Here is a 23,882-nt window from a genome sequence, read left to right as displayed (position 1 = left end):
CTGGCCCCAAGGCACTTCACACAATGTGCAACTGTCCAGCCTCTCAGGCCAGTGTCCTTGAGCCGCCCAAACCCAACCACACAGGAATGTCCACAGAAGGCCAGGGGGAAAAGCAGGTGAGCCTGGAAACCGTTCAGTGGCCTAGGATCAGCCGTGCAGTGAGAGGTCCACCAGTTCCCAGCACCAGACTCAGGAGGGCTGAAGCAGACAACTGCTCCCGCAGGACTGGTGTCACGGGGGCAAAGGAAAATGGTGGAGGGGAGCAAGTTGCAGGGGTGTGTGCCACCACTGGCTGTGCCCGAGCCCTGCTCCTCGACACAGCCTCCAAAGCTGCTCCGAGGACCTTCGGGAGCACCTTTCAAACAGAACTGAAGCTGCCTTTGCACTGATTTTTCTTTGGTCCTACAAGTGCCCTGTGGGTAAGTAAAAGCAGGTGGAGCTTGGCACTCTGCCTTCATCTCTATCTGTCCTCAGACTCCTGCTCAGCTCTGCCTGTGGGCATGCTCACCATTTGAGGAGTGTTCACCTAAAGGCTGGTAACACATGGTTATTAGCTATAAACTCACCTAACTTAGCTTGTCCCCTTCAAGACTCAGGATGCCAAAATAAAAATAACTAAGAAACTTTTGGGATCTGCAGGAACAATTCCTATTCAAGGCCGCTGGGGCAGCCCCCAAGAGGCTTCAGGTACTGCCCTTACCCCTGCTAGGTCACCCAGGATGACAGCCCCTGGAGCAGGGGCACTACCCCACAGGATCCCAGATGCCCCTCTAGCATTGCAAGCGGGACAGATAATACCCCAGCAGCAAATGGAGATTGCCCCTCAAGGGACAAGGACTGGTCCAGAGCCACCTGCAGAACCAGATCTGAGACCACAGCCCAACAAACACTGCTGGACCCCCTGCGCCAATGCTCTCTTTAGCCAAACCTACAGCTCACCTAGTACCCTGAAGTCAGGGCTGAAACACCTGATCGATTGGCCCTACTGATGAACGTTCCTTTGTTTCCCCATTACTTTTTCCACTTGGTTTTTGGGGTGAGAGGTCAGCCTGGGCTTATTGGGACCCCCAGAGTCCAGGTCTTTGGCCCAGAACTCCAGTAACAGACTCTAGTAACATTTCCTTTTCTCCCGAATCCCCAGTCCAGGACCCCAAGATTCCCACATGTGGAAACAAACAGAACTCAGGAGGAAGCAAGACCCTGTGAGTACCAGCCAGCCCAAGCCACCACCAACAGGTGGCACAGTCAGAGGCTGGAATTCAGACTGGAGTAGAGATAGCAGTGACCAAGTGGACGGTAGTAAAAAACACAAGGCAGACAAGCTGGCAAATGAGGGCCATGAAACAGGTCAGGCAGGTTTCTTTAAAACAGGAATAAAAGGTTAAAATAAATAAATAAAATCTCTAATACACTACACATAAAATTATTGACAACTGGGAAGTGCTGGTGACCTGATGGATTTATTAGAATTACCCATCTGAGACAGACTAGGAGTTGAAAACATGAAAAAGACGTACAGACTGAGAAGGTCTAACCTAGATCTGATATGGAATCACAGAGGAGTGATGGAGAGCTGAAGGCAACGTCTACACAAACTACTACACCCCTGGGCTGCAGGCAGACATGAGCCCATGAGGTCAGCAGCATAGCAGGGAGCTGGTGTGTGATGCAACTGCACATCAAGACAAAAAAGACCCCAAAGGCATCCAGGAGAAGACAGAGCACCTACAGGAACACAGGGTGAAGGTCAACTCCTGGACAGCAACAGTAAAAGGCAGGAGCAGGACGCCTGGCCCACAACAGCCAGCCCAGCAACTCAGAGGATCGCATGTTGGAGGTGAGCCTCAGCAACTTGGCAAGACCCTGCCTCAAAACAAAAAATAAAAAGGACTGGGGTGTAGCTCCATGGTACAGTGCCCCTGAGTCCAATCCCCAGTGCCAAAAAAGAAAAGAAAAGAAAAAAAAAAAAAAAAGGGAACAGAAAATACCACCCAAATGCAGAGAGAAGACAAGCACCCACCCTGGTGTATGCCCAGCAGCAGCCTCTTCCAGGCAGGAAAAAGAATGCTGGAGACAGAGGGGCTGACAACACAATCAATCTCCTTTAGTTAATGGATATTTGTTAATAACATGTGCTGAAAAGAGAGGAAAAACACTTCCTACAGGAGCAAAACTGGAACCTTGAAAAAACCAAACACAGGACTAAAGAGGAAACAGATCTAAGCATGAAGTGAACCAGCACAAATTAGCCACAGTGTCTAACTGAAATGCAAGATCATTTTTGAAATGAACTGAAAGGGAGACATCTTTAAAGCCCTGGATGATCATGCTCATTTTTACCAATGAGGTGGACCAAACTGCTCACTGAAAGCAATTAGAAGGTGGAGACCCTTATAAAGTGATGAATTCATCTCACGATTCAGAGGCGATTTCCATACACAAGTTCGTACACAATAGTTCAGCTATACTCTCCAAGACTATAAACAGCTTAGGGGCCAATTATTTATTTATTTATTTATCTATCTATTTATTTATTTATTTGTGGTGCTGGGGATCAAACCCAGGGCCTAGTGCTTGCCTTGCAAGCACTCTACCAACTGAGCTATCTCCCCAGTTAAATTTGAATCCAAGTTGAGTACCATCAGGAAGAGAAACACGGATCACCTGTAATGGTTCTAGAAAGGGATAGCACATACCTGGAGAGTCTGCATGGAGACCTTCCCATGAGAAATCAGATATGTAATTACTTGCCAAACCAGCAATGAAAAATTATAGTACTTACAAAACCTTCTTGCCAGATCAGGGTAAAAACCAAAGGCTAAACTTCCCCACACAGTGGCCTCGCTAAACCACAGCCTCTGCAGTGGCACCAGAGAGCCTGCAGGCGGGTGTGTGGTGCTCCCATGCCTCTTGTCCCCGTGAAATGCCCTTAAGGATCTGTGTGCATACACATGTGTAAACCTTGCTGTCCTTCAGAATAAACCCCCAGCAGTAAAGTGATTAGATCACACGACGCTGCCGAGGTGCAGCCACTGTTCACTCAAAAACGTGGCGATGTCAGCAGGGCTGCCAGACAAAGTTGAGGACCTGACGCTCTTCAGGCCCTTGACACCTGCTGGTCCATTTGTTCTGACAAGCCCTAGGATTTGGCTCCCTCCTCCTTCACCTCCTGCCTGCTGCACGAGAGCCTGGGCACCAGCAGCAGCCCTGGCTATCGACATGCACAGGCGTGACCACAACTGTGTTGTTTCTTCTAAAATGAACCTACTTGAAAAATTCACCAAAGCAGATGCAAAGCAAATAATTTAAGTGGTGTTTCAGAATATGTTCTGGACTTTCTAAAAATGTGCCATAGGACTTAACAAATATTTTAAACTAACAAACGGGACGAGGCCAAGAAGCAGCACTGTAGGAATAATGGCAGCAGCAGGGCCAGCAGGGCCCTGGAGGGGACACTGCCCAGGAGGGCCTTGAGCACTGAGTCTTGCAGCCTGGCTCCGTCCACAGAACATACTCAGGTAATCACTGGGCAACTGAATGGCAGACCATTTTCTTGTTTCAGAAACGATGATCCTGTGGCAGGTAGCATGTATCTCCATGACAGCAGATGAGGCAGCAAGCAGGGATAACTCAGAGAAGGGCCCAGGTCGTAGAGCTGCGGATCACAGCACATGATTCCCTGAAGAACAGCGATGTGACACTTCACTTCCTCTGGGTTCTCAGAGACCCACCTGACTCTACTGACTACAAGGTAAGTCCTTATAGTAAAAGAAAATCTGGATCCACTGGTGTGTGCAGTGCAAGCCTCCAGTCACAGATCCAGGAGCAAGGTCTTCCAGAAAGGAAAGACCAGGACAGCTGAGTAACAGCATGAAGGAGCAGAGGCTGCAGACCTGCAAGCGAGCCTCACGATTACTGAAGGAGTGGCTGCAAGCTGTGGAGAAAGCAAACAAGCCAATACTGAGACAGACCCTCCACAGGGAGAAAAACACAAAGTAACTGGCTGAGCATCTCTAATTTGAAACCTGAAACACAAATTACTTGAAAATTCCAAGTTTTCTGAGCACCGACGTAGTGCCACAGTAGAAAATTCTACCCCACAGGACCTTGCGTCATGTGTGAAATTATTTTAAACACTATATAAAATTACCCTCAGACTCTAGGCATGAGGTATATGTGAAACAAAAGATTTCACATACACACTTGGGTTCATTACCCAAGATATCTCATTATTTATAAAATAATTCAAAATCAGTGTCACTCTGGCCAGAACACTTCTGGTCAGAAGACAGATGTACAACTGCATGAACGTGCCAGTTAGTTACACTCTTGTTATATGCCTTACCAAAAGATGCACTTCGTCAGCTAACAGCTGCAGTCACACACCAGCGCCAGTCTGTGAACAGGAAACCACTTCTGCAAACTGCATAGACCCTGACAGCCTCAGACGGAAGCCCAGACTGCCTTCTCCCTCCTCCAACTTGCCAGACCTAACCCTCTCACATTCAGGTCTTGGGTGCTGTGAACTTTCAATTACTCACCTAACACCTTATATTCCTAGATGATTTCCACCTCACAGACAAGGAAGCAGCTCCCGCCACACCCATAAGAGCTGGAAACTTTCTTACCTCCTGCTCTCTCAGTGTGAACCTTATAAGCAAGAACAGTTATTGTTATCTCACACTGAGGACAAAACCAATTTGCCTTCTTACCCCTCTTCTGCAGCTAATCCACCACCGCTCTTTCCTGCACTGGGTACTAGACGTACCAGTAAGATTTTCTTCCCCATTTTCATGTTCCATGTTAGTTCAGTCTCTGGACCCCATCAAATCCACCCACTACCAAGTTGTTTATTACCAGACCCTTCTACTCCATACATCCTGATCTCTTACTGGAATGGCTGAACAGCCTCCAAAGTCTTTTATAAATTCAATCCATCCCTGATGCTGCCATCCAGTCAAGCTGGTCTCATTTAAGAATTTTAAAATTCTGACCAAGGCATTCACTTATTAAAGTCTTTAAAGGACTCCTAATAATCTAGAGGAGAAAATGTAAACTCCTCTCTCATTGGTTTCTTGTCAAACCACGTTAGCCCCTACTCAAGTGCACCACATCTTCTCTCCCCAATCCTTATTCCTACAAGAGAGCACCTAGATACAGGTAGACACTCCTCAGAGCATGACTTCAAACCTTTGCTGGGCTAGTAGACTCTTCTAGCAGGGTCCTCCTGACTGCTCGTGCTTACTAACAGCACAGGAGCCAACACAAGGCAACTGTCTCCAAGAAATGTCCGCAAGACAGAGGAAGCACAGGGGTAAACTACCATTTCTGCCTTGCTAGCCTGGGGCAGATGTTTGCTGAAGATGTTCAAGACAAAGACGTGACCAAGTGCTCTCAGGGGCAAAATGGTACCCGCCAGCAGCCTTCGGGGTACCCTTCCACAACACTCACAAGCAACACACATGTGGTGTCATGTCATGCCACACATGTGAACAACAACCCCTTAGCATGAAAGAGTCAGGTTTTACTTTATTGTGCAAACTATTATCCAGATTGAATGGATGAAGTTCACTCTGATGAGGACTTTTGCATGAGACAGATTTGCTGATACATTAGAAATTTTCCTAGAATGAAAGAGAGTGATATGGTTATAGAGTTACTATCTATGAATAAAACAAGTACCATTTGTCCCAGGATACAGATGTTCACAGAGAATCAAAAACTCAATATTTCATGGTTAAAAGAGTTTTACTGCCATACAGTGGTAAGTTTATATTCTCTGAAATGTTGGGTTTAATCTAACCCTAAAAAAATATATATGCAATAAACAACTCAAAGAAACAAAAAAGTATATATTGGAGTACTCCATTATACCTGTTGGTAGAAGAAATTCAGAGTTGGCTTGTCTTCAGTGAACTGGTTCAGAAATCCTTTTGGCAAATAACGAATCCTCAATTCATATCTAAAAAACAATTTGTAAAACATAATAATTAGAAATAATTAATTTTCTCAATTCATTTCTATGATTCCAATATTACTGTACATATGGCATGGCCAACTACTTTGAAGTATGATTTTAAAAATAAGATAAACTATAATCAATCTTTAAATGGAACTCTTCAGCAAAAATCAAATGTGGCTCTCTGACTATACTATAGCTCAGTGTCCTGCAAGGACAGAGAACACACCAAATCTCCACCAAGGCCCAGGGAGCACCGTCCTCACCCTCCAGCAAGAGCCATCTACCGCAGGGACCAGCTTTCTGTCTGCGTCTGGTGCCAGCTGCACAATGGGCTCACCAGGGTCTGACCTGGTCACAAGCACAGTGCACTGTAGGCCATGCAATTAGCACCACAGCAGGGCCGACGGTCCCAGGACCCGCTCCAACTTTTTTGGCTATAAGGAAAAAAATCTTAAGTCTTTTTTCTTCTGTTAAGCATAAAAACTCACTTGCTCAAGAAAACACGTTCTAAGAGTGGTCAGAACACACTGGCCCTCCCAGAACCTACTTGGCGAGCTTCTCCTCCGAGTCTGTGGCCGGAGGGGCTCTCCCGTGTCTGGTGAAGGCGTGCACATTCCTGCAGTGGGAATCCCAGAGGACGGGCACTGGGCCGTAGGAGGCGAGCAGGAAGCTGGCAGGCGGACCTGCAGAGTGCTGTGCCCGCCGCGCTTGGCCCTCTCCACACCCGCCCTATCTGGTCTCCACCTTCCTACTCATTCGCAAAGGCGCAATGTAACTGAACATGGCAGTTTGGTGGCTACATCTGTGGTGACTACCCCACATACTGACCGGACACCCTGGCTGCCTCCTCTCACACCTAGGGTGTTGGCCCTCCTCGTGTGCTCTTCCCCACTTCCCACCACCCCCAGGTGCAGGCTCTGCGTGTCTACGTGAGGCCTTGGTGGACAGCGAATGCCCTCTCCTGCCCTCCTAATAGTGTCTGTTTGAGATGAAAAGTCAATTCACACACACCAGTTATGTCTCATTAAAACACAGAGTCACCAAACAATTAGGTCCTGTTTCACTTTTACTCCAAGAAAGAGTTCAACAACTTAGGGCAGCCCTTAGAGGACACGGGTCTCATCTGTGCCAGACGCAGGCTGACCAGCACACAGCTGCCTGCCACACACCTCTTCTCTTCATCAGTGCCATGATCAGGGAGCAGATTCATTCTGCAGGCCAGGAGATGATACCGAGTACGAGTAAGTGGTCAGCTCTGAGCTTGTATGTTTAAGACTCAGAGAGGCCAAAGGAGGCTTCCAGCACGAACATTATGCCCATTTTAAAGATAAGCAAACAGTCCAAGACAGGCTCCCCGCCAGCACCCTGATGCCGATGGAGATCAATACCTATGGAATGCTTGGTACATGACACAAGTTTCAATGAGAATTTTTCACAGATGATTTCATTTCATGAGAAGCTGAAGGAAGATGGCCTCTTGAGCAAGCCTGCCAGCACTGAACTCCAGTCCCATCTCACTATGTCAGCCTTCACCTCTCAGTCTCAGCTTCCTCGTAGGAAGTCAGAGAAATAAGGCCTGCAAACATGAGACGTGCAGGATGTCCCGGGCACAGCAGAGGTCTTGAGGCTCTGCCCATTAGTCCTCACGCGCACCAAGCACATGTGAGGCCCAGCAGAACGAGGCAGGTCCTGGCTCTCATAAAGCTTGTAAGATCTAGGTGAAATGGTACCAAATATCATAGGGACAAATAAACAGCCAAGGGGAACGACAAAGGATAAAGTTCCCTCGACAAAAAGCAATCAGAGAAGAGAATTTCGACACCAGTTCCAAGTGAAGGAAGTAAGGAAGTAAGTCACACACCTGTAGAGAGAAGGGTCTAAACCCAAGGCCACGGGGTGGGAAGACCCATGCCTTGTAAGCCAGCGCAGCTAGCGGATGGAGGGAGGGCACAAGCAGCAGTGAGGCAGTTGGGCACACGGGCCCTGCAGACAGGACCCTGCATCTCCGTGGAAAGAGTGCCACGGCAGAGTGGTGACACCACAGGACAGACAGTCTCTGGGCGAAGCTGCACCATGCAGAAAGGGCAGCAGGGCTCTGGGGGAAGTACGGCACCAGGAGGCAACTGCAAGGCTCCGAGGAACAATGGCCAGGGTGATACTTACTCTGCCCCACAGAGGGGAAAGAGCTGAAGGGGTCATGTTCCCAAGGCGCCCCATCTGCTAGCAGACGAGGGAAGCCTCTCCAGGAGAGCAAGCACCACGTCCACAGCAACCCAAGACCAGGCGTAGGCCAAGGCCCCAGGTCCCTGCTCCATCGCGCTGAGTCAAGCAGACTTCATAAGAGCTCCACTGAAACTCAGTTCAGGGCGGCCTAATTTACTCCATCCCATTACCTCTCCTTCATCGCTCCACTGGGACACCCGACGCCACCTTCCGCTGCTCCATGAGAGCCATAAGAGCCTCAGGCTCCTCATCCTCCACACTCTGTGGCTGTTCCAGTTGTCTGGTGCATCCTGACATATGGTGCAGTGAACACAACATGCCCCTACAAACCATCCTGTCATTCGTAATCCAAGCCACATACTCCCATCAGTGCCACTGTCATCTGGCTTCCTCAGGTTGACCACCAACTAACAGTATGACAATGCCCACAAACCAGCCAAGGACTGGTGGGAGCACAGGACAAGCCAGAGAAGCTAAACTGGACACTGACGGGGACCAGCAGCTGGACTGCCTGTGAAATGAAGCACAACCAGAAATGCACAGATAGCCCTCAACATCAGCATGTGGACAGGGCATTCCATGACAGCCTTTAGTCAAGAGCAACTGTGAAGGGAAGAGATGAAACACTCCACCAAGGGGAAGTCGGAGCAGCCATCTGTGCAAGACTGTGCCACCAAGGAGGGCTATGATCAGTGGGAGAGGGCAGCAGAGCTGGGCGTCTGCAGGTCAGCACATCTCCCCACACGGTCCATGAGAATAGCTGTGGGCAAAAGGGACCACACAGGAACAGCCTGCTGCCACCACTTTACCCCGACGGTCCAAGGTAGGCCTCCCACAACCTGAGTCACTGTCATTACAGACAAGAAGTATTTTGCCAAAAATGCATAACCTTCACATAATCATGAAAAACAAAACAAAACAAAACAAAACAAAAAACAGACAAACCCAAACTGAGGAACACAACAAATAACCAGTCGGTTTTCTCAAGTGTCAAAGCCAGGAACAGCACAGGCAGACTGAGGACTGGTGGGGTAGAAGAAGACCCAGGCCCTGAGAGGGGTCAGCAACTGGACTGGTTAAACAGTCACAGACCCAGCGAAACTCATTCTAAAGCACCTTTACCCAGTCAACTAACAATGTAGCTCAGTGAACAGGCACACTAGGCCCACTTAGTAGGGCAGTGCTTCCTCCAGCTCAACCAAGCAGGAATTGACTCTGAAGAATGTGCTTCCAGATCCTCAACAGTCAGAAAGAGCTGAGCTCACCATGGTCCTGCAGCTGGCGACACCACCCGTGACCCCCGGAGCTGGCTTCTGGCTTCAAGCTTCCCAAGCCTCATTGGCCACCAACAGCATGTTTGCTCAGGGAGGCTGGGAATCACTGGCACAGTTCTCCTAAGAGCCCCAGGCACAACTCAGAGAAGGAAGCTCATGATCTCAGGCAGGGACAATACATACGCAGAACATTTCCAGTTGAAAAGCAGAAACTGATTATGTTTGAAGTCGAATGCCCAGGACAGGCCCACAGTTCAGAGGCAGAAGTCTGTCCAGGACATGCAAGGTCCTGGGTTTGATCCCCTGTACCAAAGCAGATTAAAAAGGGGGTGGTTATGTCTGGAGACAGAAACAGAGAATGGGCACATCTCTAACTAAATGGGCGACGTCTCACCAACCCAAAGGTGGCACTGACAAGAGACACAAGCAAAGGACAGAGGAAGATCGACCATGGTCAGGAACCTTCACACTCTTGGCAGGACAGCCTTAAACTCCCAACCAAGGCAGGACCTCTCAGAAAATATTAGCTCATAAAAAATGTGACTGAATACACGAATGTCATTTTTCAAGCAGATAAAATACAAACAATGTCATCGTCACAAGGCACAACATTAAGCTTGAATGTTATTGGACAGCACCACCACTGTACAATAACAGAACATGCAGTCCTTCTAAAACTGATAAAAACACCAATGAGACAGGAAGGCACAAAGAATCATCAACAAAGTTAAAAAAAAAATTGTCATAAAAATGCTAGTTTTCCTATAATGCAAGAAAACAATAACCAATAACCTTTTCTTTTTTTAATCTACACTAACTTCAACTAATATTTGGCTACTGGTTGAATCCAAGGGTCTGGACCGTCACACTGGTTTTGCTCTTGGTTTACTTCACAGTTATGCTATCAACACAGTAACTCATTCAATTTCCATTCACGTGTTTGCTGTTTTACACGAGGCACAGTAGAACCAGGAGCAGAGAGTGAATAGGTCCAAGTTCCCAAGGGAGGCCCATCGCACCCTGGCCCTGGAGTAGGAGGCCCCAGCCAGGCTGGAAAGGTACAGGAGCACTCTGCAGAACCACCCAACAAGGCCAGCAGGACAGGCGGGGCTGGAGACAGGACATGAAAAGCAGGACAAGACGAGGTGGCAGAGGAGAGATGAAGGTGGCCATGGTGAAGGAGGGCGAAGCTATTCTCCACTCCACAAAGCTGGCACAGAATCAGCTCCCACAATCCCAGTCTGGGTATTCATGAAAACAGTTCTGTAAGTCAATACTGCTTGGTTGACCGCTGAATACAAGGTCCTGGGCCAACACACTGCTCACTGCTGGTTGCTTTTATAATTGCATTATGAACATGTGAATTTCTTATACATAAATTAATGTCCATATTTTAATATAAAATATGTATTAAAGAGTCAAGTAGGGATTGGAACTTCAAAGGAACAGACCTCACTAAATTGGGGAAGGACAGCAACAGCAGGAGACAGGGTTGCAGGGAATCAGAACCCTGGTGTGATGAGAAGCTCCTGGCAGCTGCTAGGAAGCAATGACCCCCATGATTAACTGCATGGCTAGGTGAGGATCCCCAGCACACTCCCTCAGAACCAGGGTGTCCCACTGAGCGTTCCTGCTTCCTGCCCCACCTTTCAGGACTCCCCTGGGGGACGGCAGTGACTTGCTTATTGACTTTCCCATGTCCATCCAGTTGAATGTGTGAAACTAATGCCAAAGCCAGGTAGAGGGAGGCCTTTGGGAGAGCAGGGGGTACACAGGCTCACCAGGGTACCAGGATGGGCACTGAAACAGGAGGAGATCAGAACAGACATCTGGGAAGCCAGGTGAAGAGCACACACCATGTTTTTGATGAAATGATGCCTTTAAAAGTATTTCTAGAAGCATTTTCTATATACATTAACAGTGCAGCAGATACCTTCTTTCACTGGTTACTATCTGTGCTATATTTTGTTTACTGTGAGAGCTCTTCAAATTGTACACCAGGCCTTTCTGTTACTTTTGTTCCAAGAGCCAATGTGTGCTGAGAGCTAACCAATATTTTTCCTTCTTGCATCTAAAATCCTCCTTTGAAGACCATTTTTCTTTCTCCTGTGCAAATGTCAGGTTCCCTCTGCTGGTGAGCCCTGTGGTCACCAGCTTCTTTGCTCTCATGAGCCCCCTTGAAGTACCCCTGGCTGCTCTGAACCCGTCTGGGCTGGCTGGCTGGTACTGCCACCAGGACCTGCCTACCCATGGGGTCCAGACCCTGCCTTTGCTAGGGGTTTCATGTCAACCCTTCACTTGAGGGCTCCTGTCTCACTGATTCTAGAATGTTTGCAGCCATCATCTCACGGGTGTTCTCCTCTTCCCCATTCTTTCACTTTCTAGAGTGTCTACTTGAGGCAGGTTGACTTATTTTTCTTGATGTTACACAAATCTGCTTTCACATTTTTCATGTGTTCCCACACAATGTTATCAGCAATTTCTCAGCTCCACTCTCTTGGTGACATATTTTCAGCTACATCCAACCTACTGTTTTATCAACAGCAATTCTTATTCAACTTTACTTGAAATAAGGTAAAATAAATTGGTTTAAAGAGTAACAAAAAAAGCTTGCAGATTTAGGTTCACTGAATATATTATCACACATTAGGAATATCATTAAAACTTGCCATGTCACTGACAGGGCTGGGGTTGTGGCTCAGTGGTGGAGTGCTTGCCTAGCAAGTATGAGGCACTGGGTTTGATCCTTAGCACCATATAGAAATAAATAAATAAAATAAAGGTATCATATCCACCTAGAACTAAAAAAAAAAAAAAAAAAATCCAGAACTGCCACTGACATGTCTGTTATCAATGAGGGTAACGGAAGCATGTTAATCAAAGTGCCCAGGCATCTGACCTGACTGGCAGCTAGCCTCAGCTGGTTCATACTTAATCACTTAACGGATTATGCGGCTGTAAGTCAAACCTTCCCTAGCCACTGATGCAAGCTGGCAACACCATATGCTCCAGGAGAATTGTTAGCTTGTTCCCATTACATGACACATTTGAAAACCAGGCTGTGATTCTGATACACTCTGTACCTGGGACAAAACTGCACTGCACTTCAGATACCACCTGTTTTCACCAAATGTGCTTTCCTTCTCTCTCAAAATACTGATTTAGACCCTTGGACTGAACATGACTGACCACTGTGTACGCCGTACACTTGACTTCCACATCAGTACCTACAAACACTAGCCCTTGGAAGAGGCCCCTTTTACCAATTATGCTTCTCTCTAAATCACTTTCTTTTCAATTCATTAATAAATTAATTTTGATACGGGGGACCGAATCCACAGGTGTTCACCCACTAAGTCATATCCCCAGCACCTTTAATTTTTTATTTTGAGACAAGGTCTCACACTACATTGCTTAGAGCTTTGCTAAGTTGCTGATGCCGCCCTGGACTTGTCATTCTCCTGCCCTGGCCTCCTGAGTCACAGGAGTGATCACAGGTGTGTACCACCATGCCTGGCTCAGACTTATTACTTTAGATGCACAGTTTTCAGTTAACATCTTTTCTTGGGAGTAAAAAATTCATTAGGGGAGAAACAGAAAAAGAATAATTATAGGAACTTCTTTGAATTCACCTTAAAATAATTTCATTTTAATTTAATATTTCAGGAAAAGTCACCAAGAGACCACATCCTAATCATGTTCCTGTGGACGTTAAAAACATACCCATGCTTCTCAGGGGAGCTGCAGCCAAGAATAAGATGACGAGGAGTTTGCTAATGGGCACATCAAGCCCTGCGATGCAAACAGAGGCCATGGATCAGAACGTAAAGAGCTGGGGCTTGAGTTCTATTTAGAGCAGAGGTAGATACAAGCAGCCCTGAGAAGAAAGAACCCTGGCAAAAGCCCGCCTGTGTGCCAGGTGGACCTAGCCTCTAAAGCGGCTCTGGCTAGCAATTAACAAACCTGTTTTCTTCACACGGGCGCTACAGTGATGAGCAATGAGAAAATTAAGCACATGCCCATGCTGTGTGCATGTTTCGGACACATGAAATAAACCCAAACGGGGTGTGCGTCTTACTTCCACTCCTCTGGCGGGTGGGCAAGTTCATATTTCTCCCTCACGCTGGAGACGCCCATGTCCACGTGGAGCCAGTGAACCTCCTCCGACCGCAGGTGGCTGAGGCGGAACCCGTAGCAAGCCACGTGCTTCACTCTGTGGCTGTCCACTATCTTCTGGATGATGCCCTGGAACACACCCCACAGAAATAGCTGTTAAGAAACAAGAAGAGCAGGCATGGTGGCACACGCCTGTAGTCCCAGTGGCTCAGGAGACTGAGGTAGAAGGAGCATGCTTTCAAAGCCAGCCTCAGCACATAGTGAGGCACTAAGCAACTCAGTGAGACCCTGTGTCTAAATTAAGTACAAAAAGGGCTGGGGATGTGGCTCAGTGGTCAAGTGCCCCTGAATTCAATCCCTGGTAGCAAAGAGAGAGAGAGAGAGAAAGAGAGATAGAGAGAGAGAAGCAGCAGCAAAAAGACTGCACTGGGTGGTGGCCACAACTGTACCCCAGCAGCTCAGGAGGCTGTGGCAGGAGGACCGCAAGTTCAAAGACAGTCTGGGTAACTTAACAAGGACCCTGTCTCAGATGAAAAAAAAAGGGCAGGGGATGTGGCTCAGCAGTGGAACACTCCTGGTTTAGATCCCCAGAATCAAAAAAAGAGAAAAGAAATGAAAAGATTGTTTTTATTAATTGCTAGAAATCTTTGGTAAAAGATTAGCAAGTTAAATAATTTACTTAATTTTACAAAGGAATCTGTTTCCAAAAAGAATTTTTATAAACAAGGAAGTTTTAGAAAAACAAACAGTAAGATGCTCTTCCAATTCTTTCCTGATGAACATGGCATAGTAACTTAAACACTTCTGCAGTGCCACTGTCACAGGATCCCCAGCTGTCGAGGTTCAGTTTCCACTTCCAAGGGGAAGTCACACACCCTGAACCAAGGACAGTCTCAAGACCAGGCTACAACATCAATATCATGTTTTCTAAAAATATACATTCAGGAACATACAAATAAGCCCATGTTTCTGGTGATATTCAAGAGACATGAACAGTTCTCTGGGGCCTCATCAGTCTACTATCCACTCTGTACAGAGCATGCAGCAGTCTATCATGCCCAAATCCAACGCTTCCAACACTCCTGCCCCTGAGACTGGAGGAGGAGGGTATGTGGACATCACTGAAAGGGTATCTACAAACAGGCAGCAGGTGTGAGGACTCATGTGGGAAGAAGCTGGAACCCCCTGCCACCCTTTCTGGGAGGGGAAGGGAAAGCAGGATCCAGGATCACCCTTCTCAGGCTCTCCAGTGATTGAGAAAAGCTTTTTTTGGTACCAGGGATTGAACCCAGGATCACTTAAGCACTTAAGCACTGAACTACACCCCCAGACTTTTTTTTTTTTTTTTTTTTTTTTTAATTTTGAGATAGGGCCTTGCTAAGTTGCTGAAGCTGGCCTTGAACTTGAGATCCTCCTGTCTCACTCTCCTGAGCCTGGGATACAGGCTCATGCCACCATACATGGCATGATAAAAGCTCTTTTAAGCAATGCTAATTTTATAACAAACATGTCCATGAAAGAAAATCATCACTAGTTATTAAACATTAGCAATTAATTGAAGTTACTATGACTTATAATGTAAGACATGTTTTATAAATTCCCACAGTTACTATTTCTTCATTATGGCCTCAGGCTGTTGATAATACAATACAGGATGTTCCCAGCCTCTCCATTAAAGCAAACAAACATGACACAAACCAAACTCACAAGCTACAAGAGGCACAGTGTAAGCACTGGGGGCATGTGTGCTACACGCTGCCTGAAGTCTGAGGTGGTGGAGCTCCTTGAGTGCCAAGGCAGCCAGCTGAGCTCCTGTTCAGATGGCCAACCACACTCAGCAACAGAGGTGGGGCAGGCAAGCTGCCAGAGCATCACAAAGGACCAGGCTCCAGCAGTCTCTCATCCTAGGGCATGGGGTCTGCAGTCAGGAGCCCTCCACCTGGATCTGAGGGAGGCATAAAGTGTCCTTTCTGGCTTTTTGAGGCAAAGCCTGGAATTCTGACAGGGCTAGTGTAGATGACAGTCAAGGCTGTACAGGTCGGGGATCACTGGGAGCTGAAATCAGCCCGGTTACTGACTTCAGATCCTACACTCTGGGTGGGGTTGGCCTGGACAAAGGAGTACTACTTTAGGACTTTCTCCAAGCAGAGCTGTGCAGCTTCTCCTCGCCAGGACACACGTCCCTGGCCTGCAAGCAAGGGGACTGATGGCACTCTGGAATCCCTACAAAAGTGGCTTTGTCCCCCTGTTCCTGTCAGCTCAGCAGCCAGGGCAGTGACACTAGTCACCTGATGCTTACGGTGTGTCACAACAGCACTGTGGCTCAGCAGCCGGACAGTGACACTAGTCACCCTTTGCACAGCATGCCAAATGACCTCCTTCCATCTCATTGTCACTGTGATTCAAGAGTTAGCTCTCGTTGTTAGAGGGGTAACCACAGCCTGTCTCTCCAATTTGCCTCAGTTCAAGTGGTGTGTATGTACACCCAGCAGTCTACTATAAGGGCACTAATCACTTCATAATACTAGTGTCGGCCACCACTCACACCCTAGGGGAAATCCCACTTCTCTGGGTGCTCTTGCAAATGATCCCACAAAAAGGCCCCCTCCTTCCTTTCCTGTGAGCTCACGCAGCTTACTGGAGTCCACCTGCAGCAAACCAGTGTCCATGGAGAGGCTGAGCTAGAGCAGCCCTGTGTCATCACAGGTTTGCAGCCCTGGTGCGTGATGCGGGGGCAGACTGGGCCCAACCCTGGACCCACTGTCTGATGAGACCCAGGGGACTGCAGTCTCCATGATGAAGCACCCCAAGACCATACAGGTCACACTTTTCACTCTTCGCTAAGCAATCGAAAGAAATAACCAAGCAGGGAGTTCCCTGCTTTGTGCTGTGCTTTTCCACTTGTGTCCACACTGTGTGCCACCCTCTCCTCATTCTCTGGTTCCCTCAGAGTCGCTGGGCTGTGGCAAACATGAAACATGGGGTTCTTAAGTATGTGGAGCTGACGTACATACTCAGCAGCTTACGGATGTCACCTTGAGCACCAAGTGTTTCCTTGGGAATAACTCAGCAAGTAACTGAGAAGCCAGGGTTAGTGAGGGAGACACTCAACAGACACCACTGGCTGCATTTCCACAGCCCACCCTCATTTGGATATACAGTACACACTTCTGGTGTGCAGACATTATAAAACCAACTGTCCCCAGGCAGTGAGAAGACATGGTTTATAACATACTATTAAAGTTAGCTTAACAAAACTTTAAATTCTCATTCTACTGTGCATGACAAACTAGTCTTGGGAAATAAAAAGTAATACTTGACTACTCTAAAGCCTCCACTTCATCTGTCCCAGGTTTTAAAAATACCTGATTTTCTGGATTATATTCTTACAGTTGATATTTTGGTTGAAGAATTCTTTTTTAAAGTTGAAAGTAAAAGAAGCCTGCATCTGCATTCCTCCTGCACTTCCCCATCAATGGGTAGTGTTTCTGCTTATGTGGGTGAGGAAAGGGCAGGGATGGAAACAACACTGTGACCACAGTGGGCACATGTGGAAACAGACAAGGTGCCTCGAGAGCAGCTGCTGCAGAAACATCTCAGGGCGACAAGCGGCTGGCACCAGGACAGCACTGACGGCCTGTGACACCGGCTGCTAGCCTGCCTGCCACACTGCTGACAACAGAACCACAGGACACACACCAGGCTTTCGCTGGGTTCTTCCCAATGAGACGAGGCTACAATGCGTCGTGTCCTCCTGATTCTGCCTGGTTCCATCTGGCCCCTCATCTTTTAGGTCGCACTGTGGAACAAAACAACCTCTACTGCTGTCAGAAGCACATCATGGGACATTTTCCTCCAGCTCATGTGCCTACTGCATGTGTCATACGAGTAACTCAAGCCCAGGTGAGGCACCATCTTCACCGGCAGAGGGTCTGAGTCTAGCAGGAGCACTGACAGTGAACTCTGCAGGTGAGTGACAGCTGACCTGGGGGGTTAGGGTTAGGGGAGCTAACCCTAGGGTTAGGGTCAAGAAGAGCTCATTACTATGAGAGAGACGCTGAAGCCACATAGTGCCATTCTGCTGTCCTACAACTGACTTACGGTGTGCAGCATTTTTTTCCTCTATGCGCTCCTCCTGAGGATATGCTTCAAAAAGTGAAAACATCCCTATCTTCTCTGATCACACCCTGTACTGCCAGGGCTTGTCACTGAGTCATCCAACCAGTCCAGAGTTTCAAGTCCTGTTCCTGATCCCCTGATGGACAAGTCTACACACAAAGCCCTCCACCAAAAGGATGCACTTCTACTGCCCATGTCAATAATTGCCACATTCTCAGTGTGTATGCAGTGCAGGGTTTTGTCTTCAGGATCTGGAAAGCACTAGTCTGAAGTGGGTCTCTCTGGAGCTCTGGCCTTGCTACCTGCAGGTTCTCAGGGCCACCTGCTTGCCTTGGTTCACAGTTCCTTTCTCCATCTGAAAGCCAGCAACATGGCATCTGACCATTCGTGGTCCCTCTGACCACAGACAGGTAAAGTCGCTCACTTGGGACCTCCCTGTTCCTAGACCACACCTGTGATGTTCTTTTGGCCATGTGGGAGAACATGCACAGGTTCCGGGGCTTAGAACGTACAAGTCCTAGTGGCCACGCTTCTGCCACTACAATCCCTCTCTGAGGATCTGGTGATAATGAATCCCTCTTCTTCTACTTGGCCTCCTAGTCTCCTTAATACAGTTTTGCTAATTTTGTTCTTAAAGCTTTTCTTTCTAGCTTTCTCCTTAGATGATCCTCTCCATCCTGGAGACCTCTGGAAACCTTTCTGGCATCCAAATTACTTGGATCCACAACAATTGGTGTTTAAGTTCTTGAATGTATGTCCACCTGGCTCCTCTATCACAGAGAACACCTCTGGGAAGCAACCTGGGACCACACCTATAGTAAATGCTACAGATGCTGGACACTTTGGGGAAGGTCGTCCGGGTCCCTTCCAAGGCTGCACTTGGACAATGGCCCTGAGGTTCCTCCCCTATGGTTGGTTACACTCTATTTTTTGGCATGGGACAATTCTGCTCACAGAACATGTAACTCCCACAACTCAGAAAATCCCTAATTGCTTGTGCATTTTCCTATTCTAATCAGAAAGCTGATTTTAAACTGGTTGCAACGTTACTTTCAACTGTGACTCCTCCCATTAGAAGCCTGGTCATGTGAACAATCAGTAGTAATCCAACCACACACCTTTTAGCAAACTACATAGACTCGATATGTATTTTCAATTACAGGTCCAAATAATTACCAACCATTCCCTAGCGGCTCATTAAGAGTCCTAAAACTGTGAGTGCAATATACATTTAGAAAAGCTCAGTGTGCAGGATAACACAATTTTAAGGTGCTTTGATGTAGCAAGAAAACTGCCCAACAACAAACTAGGATCTTTTCTCCCTCAGGCTTCTAAGTTGTAACAGGCAAAACTCTGGCATCAACATAAGATGAAGATCAAATATGGCTCCAATGCCCCACAGTGGGGGAAGTGGGAGAGCTCAGAATCACACTGCAAGGTCTTCCAGGGAGAGTTTGAAGGTTAACGTGTCCCACTCACTGGCAAGTCACCTTGAGCATATGGGAAAGAAGAAGCCCTTTTTGTTCAGCAAGACCAAAGAGAGGCTTCCCTGACCTTCCAAAGTCTTTTGAAGAAATGAGACCTGGGACAGCGCCCTGAGTAGGCAGGATGGAGGCTGTGATCTCAGGTCAGAGCCATAGAATGCCTGGACACAGACCCACTTCCATACGCGTCAGCTGAGGCAGGAGCAGAAGTCACCACCAAACTCTGAGCTAAATGTGCAATCAGCAGTATCTTTAAAGCTGACAAAATGTTCATTTTAGGTCTCAATATGTCTAGTCTACTCTTCTTCTGCTAGATGACAAATCAACCACAACATGTCTAACTGGGGTCACTGCCTGGGTAAAAAAGGACAGAAACATTTTCAAAAACAAAGAACATTGTCCGAGAACTCAGTTGTGATGTGATTTTCAGGCTTAACACAATGCTCACCCAGACTCGGTTCCTGGTCAAAGAACAAGCTGTGACAGGCCTTAGTATTTCTTTCTTAAAGCAAGGAGGGATGGTTTGACAGCAACACCAGCAAAGCCAGGCCTGGCTGTGGAAAGGCAGGATCACTACCACCCACAGGGCATCTTGAGTGCCTGCCAGCCTGCTGCACCCACTTTGGTCTGGTTTCTGTTAGAAGTACTACATTTCGCCCAGTACACATCACGTGGTTGTTCAGGAAGGGTCTGCAGGCACTGCCATGGGTGTAGGGATGGCACTGAGTCCAAAGGCCCCTGCTGTCACAGAGGCACTGTCAGGTGGGAGAAAGCAGGGGTCAGACAGGCAAGCCAATCAGAACAAAGGCATCTTCAGTAAGAAGGTGGGGCAAGGGAACTCTCTCAGGTAGGAGGACACAGAATGAGGTGGAGGCAGGAAACAGGTGCAAGGGCGAAGAGAAGCTAGATCCTGCAGGTCTTCTGGGTCATGGAAGGAACCTAGCCTTTCCTGACAGAAACGAGGTGTTGCTGAGGGGAAGGGCTGAGCCAACTACTGATTAGCCAGGAATCAGCAAAAGAAAGGGTGAGACAGAAGTCTCAGGTACCACAAGGGAGGGCTGGTGAGACTCCTGCAGGGCAGAAATGCCAACTCTAAATGAGAGATTCCTATGCATGAGCGACACGTGGCTGTCACTTCAGCAGGACTGTCCTGGCTGCTGGGCTGTGAATGGTATGGAATCAGGCAGTGGCAATGTACCTGAGAAATGGGGTGGCTAAGAGAAAGATGTGGCCCCGGAGGCCTGATGGAAGAAGCCAAGAGAAAGTGATGTGGAACAGTCAGCTCATGTTCTCAAATAGGGCATGAAAACAGGAATAACACAATTCCAAGAACCTAAGTGACGAAAAGATGCAGAAACCCCTGCCTGCCTGCAGCAGTAGATGGTTCTTTTGGAGCAAGAACCACGAAGACAGAGAAGTGAGGAAGGGTGGGGAAGAGGGCAAGTGGAGCAGGGTGAGACAGTTGCCTGGAGCAACAGGACTGCAGAGCACAGTCGCCCTTCACAGGTTCAGTTCCAGACCACCACAGTAAAGCAATAAAGCAAGCATCACGAAAGGCAAGTGGCTCCATGTCATTGGACTCCCTGTGCCTATGGAATTTATGCTCACAAGACACTGTGGTCTATCAAGTGTACAAGAGCATGATACCTAAAAAACAACATACATACCTTAATTTAAAAATCGTTCATTGCTACAAAGTACATACAATGCTCTGGGCCTTCAGTGAGTCCCAATCTTTCAGCTGGTGGCAAGTCGTGCCTCAATGTCAATGGCTGCTACTACTTGGGGTGGAGGCTGTGGCAATTTGTTAAAATAAAGACAAAGTTTGCCATAGTAATGGACGCTTCTTTTCAAAAGATTTCTCTGTACCATGCAATGCTGTTTGATAGCATTTTATCCACAAGAGAATGTCTTTCCAAATCAGAGTTAATCCTCTTAAAGTCTGCCACTGCTTTATTGACTGAGTTGACTTAATTCTTAAATCCTTAATATCATAAATCCTAAACCATATTCGTAACAACTTCACCAGTAGATTCCACCTCAAGAAACCACTTTCGGTGTCCGTCCATAAAAAGCAACTCCTCATTCATCAGAGTTTCACTGTGAGGGCAGCCATTCTGTCACTCTAATTCTGTCACTCCTAATTTCAGTTCCCTTGCTGTTTCCAACACATCTGCAGTTATTTCTCCACTGAAGTCCTGAATCCCTCAAAGTCATCCATGGGAGTTGAAATCCACTTCTTCTAATCCCCTAGTAATGTGAATAGTTTCAATTTCTCCTATGAATCATAAATGTTCTTGAATAATGGCATTTAGAATGCTTAATTCCTTCTGGCAGGTTTTCCAATGTACTTCGCTGAAATCCATCAGAGGACTCTCTATGGCAGAACAAAATGAATTTCTTAACCAATCAGACTTGAAAGTTGAAATTACTCCTTGATCCCTGGTGCAGAATGGATGCCGCATTAGTAGGCATGGCAACATGAATCTTGCGCATCTCCATCTGGGCTCTTAGATGACCAGGAGCAATGTCAGTGAGCAGTGGTATTGTAACCAATCTCTTTTTTAGTAACAGGTCTCGAAGGTGGTCTTCAGATACTCAGTAAACCAAGCCCTAAGCAGACGTGCTGCCATCCAGGCTTTGGCAGAGTAGGTGTAGAGAAGTCCTGAAGGGCCCTCGGTCTGGGGGGCCTGTGAGCACTGACTTCAGCCTGCTGCCTTGCCCCTGACCAAACTGCTGTGCAGCTCTGAAGCTGGCGCTGACTTCTGCTCTCCAGCTGTGGAGGTCCAGGTGCATCTTCTGACAGAGGTTGCTGCGTCTGCACGGGGAGCACACCACGCAGCGCGGCCGCCCCACTGACTCCTGGGCTGGGTCTCCTGGTGACGAGCTGCAGCTCCAGCACCTGCTGCTTCCCCCTGCACTTCTGTGGAGCCGCCCTCTGCCGCCTCCGGGCTTTCTTCTGCAGCTTCTCGTCTCTCTCAGCCTTCACAGAACTGAAGAGAGGGCCTTGCCCTGGGTAGGATTGGCTTGTGGGATGCCCTGGTGGTTGGATGCCCTGGCGAGACCACGAAGCTGCCTCACTCAGCACTAAGGTGTCTCACTTTCTTGTCATTCATGCGCTCATTTGGAGCAGTGCTTCCTGCCAGAACCTCTCCTGTGCACGCACACTTGGTGACAGCTTGGCACAAAAGCCTACTTTGGTTTGTGCTGGCTATTGACATGCTTCCTTGTAATGCTTGATCAGTGTTAGATTCTAAGTGAGAGACCTGCAGCACTCTCTTTCACTTGAACAGAGAGCACTGTGGGTCGTTACCTGGCACTGTGTCTTCAGGGAACAGGGAAGCTGAAGGAGGCAGAGAGACAGGAGAGGCCAGTGGTGGAACAGGGAGCACACACACATACTTATCAATTAAGTCTGCTGCCTTACATGGCCATGTACACAGAGCCTCTAGTGATTATGGCAGTGACATCAAAGACCACAAGTGACCATAACTTCCTTAACAATAATGGAAAAACTCTGAAATACTGAAAGAACTGACAAGATGTGACAGAGACATGAAGTGAGCCCATACTCCTGGGAAAATGGTGCCACAGACTTACTCAATGCAGCGCAGATACGAACCTCAATTTGTTTAAAGGAAAAGAAAACAGTGCCTGCAACATGTGCTAAGTGCAGCACACTCCAGGAGAGAGGCCAGCACAGCGGGGCAGCTGGGCAACACCAAGGCTGCGGCCCAGACAAACCCGAGCTCCCTGGGCAGGGACAGGCGTCCTAGCCTGGGGAGGCGCGGGGAACTCTGGAGGAGAAGGCAGACCACACACAGGCAGGGCTTGCAGGTGGGTCTCCCCTCAGCCTCCTGCTGCAGTGGCTCACTCCTCTGTTCCATCCATGACACTCTGACTTCTCAAAGACACCTGTGCACTAACTTTCTACATCACTGCTTTTCTGCAGGAACCTTCATTCTGCATTTTCCTGATTAATAATTATTTGGTATCATCTTCTGGAGAGCAAGTCACTGTCCTGAACCCTTTGAAGATAACATTCAATGTTTTCCTGGAATGGATGGCATTTCTTCTCCTAGGTAGGGAGGGAGTCTTTCTTGAGAGACTGGAATTTTCTCTATATTTTTATATTCTGAAATATCATTATAATGTTTCTGGATGACTGATGTGTGTGTTTTTACTAGGTATTGAACCCAGGGTGCTATACGACTCAGCAGCATCCCAGCCCCTTTTATTTTGAGACTGGGTCTTGCTAAGTTTCCCACACTGGTCTTGAATTTGTGATTCTCCTGCCTCAGCCTCCTGAGCTGCTGAAATCACCAGTGTGTGCCACCTCACCAAGCTGAATGACTAATCTTAACACTGTACAGGCTTGGTTCATCTTGCTGTCTGAAGTGATCCCATGCTTATCTCCAGAGCAGTCTAGAGCATGGGACCGATACCTGGCCAAAGCCATGACTAAGATTCCTGAGTTGCTCAGGAGAGAACACAGCAGGCTGGCAGCACTGCTCAGTAACTGACTAGATTCATGACTTGCACCTGATGTTGGTGGTGCCTGGGCGGTTACACGGGTGCAGGTTGGTCCTGCAGGTTGAAGTACCTATGTAACCAGCTCACAGGCCATACTACCAAGAGGCCAGAGGCTTCCTTGTGCTGAGGTGCTGCACATAGAGCCAGCATGGCCTTCAATCTGAAAGAAGG

General features: G+C 47.8%; 1 protein-coding gene across 18 annotated transcripts in view; it reads right to left on the bottom strand.

The window, feature by feature from the left end:
* Ptk2 (protein tyrosine kinase 2) overlaps positions 1–23,882 on the bottom strand; it is a 252,489-nt gene that overhangs the window by 132,422 nt on the left and 96,185 nt on the right. For 17 of the 18 annotated variants that reach the window (XM_047525728.1, XM_047525608.1, XM_047525598.1 and 14 more), the window contains 2 exons: positions 13,538–13,704; positions 5,875–5,962 (listed from right to left, as the gene is read on the bottom strand). In XM_047525728.1, coding sequence (XP_047381684.1) covers positions 5,875–5,962; positions 13,538–13,704 — 255 coding nt within the window. The remainder of the gene's footprint in view (positions 1–5,874; positions 5,963–13,537; positions 13,705–23,882) is intronic. The other variant, XM_047525738.1, reaches the window with a different exon arrangement.

This window comes from Sciurus carolinensis, chromosome 1 (assembly GCF_902686445.1).
Source record: "Sciurus carolinensis chromosome 1, mSciCar1.2, whole genome shotgun sequence".
In the NCBI taxonomy this organism is placed as follows: domain Eukaryota; kingdom Metazoa; phylum Chordata; class Mammalia; order Rodentia; family Sciuridae; genus Sciurus; species Sciurus carolinensis.
Note: the sequence above shows the minus strand (reverse complement) of the source record. Positions and strands in the feature narration are given on the sequence as shown.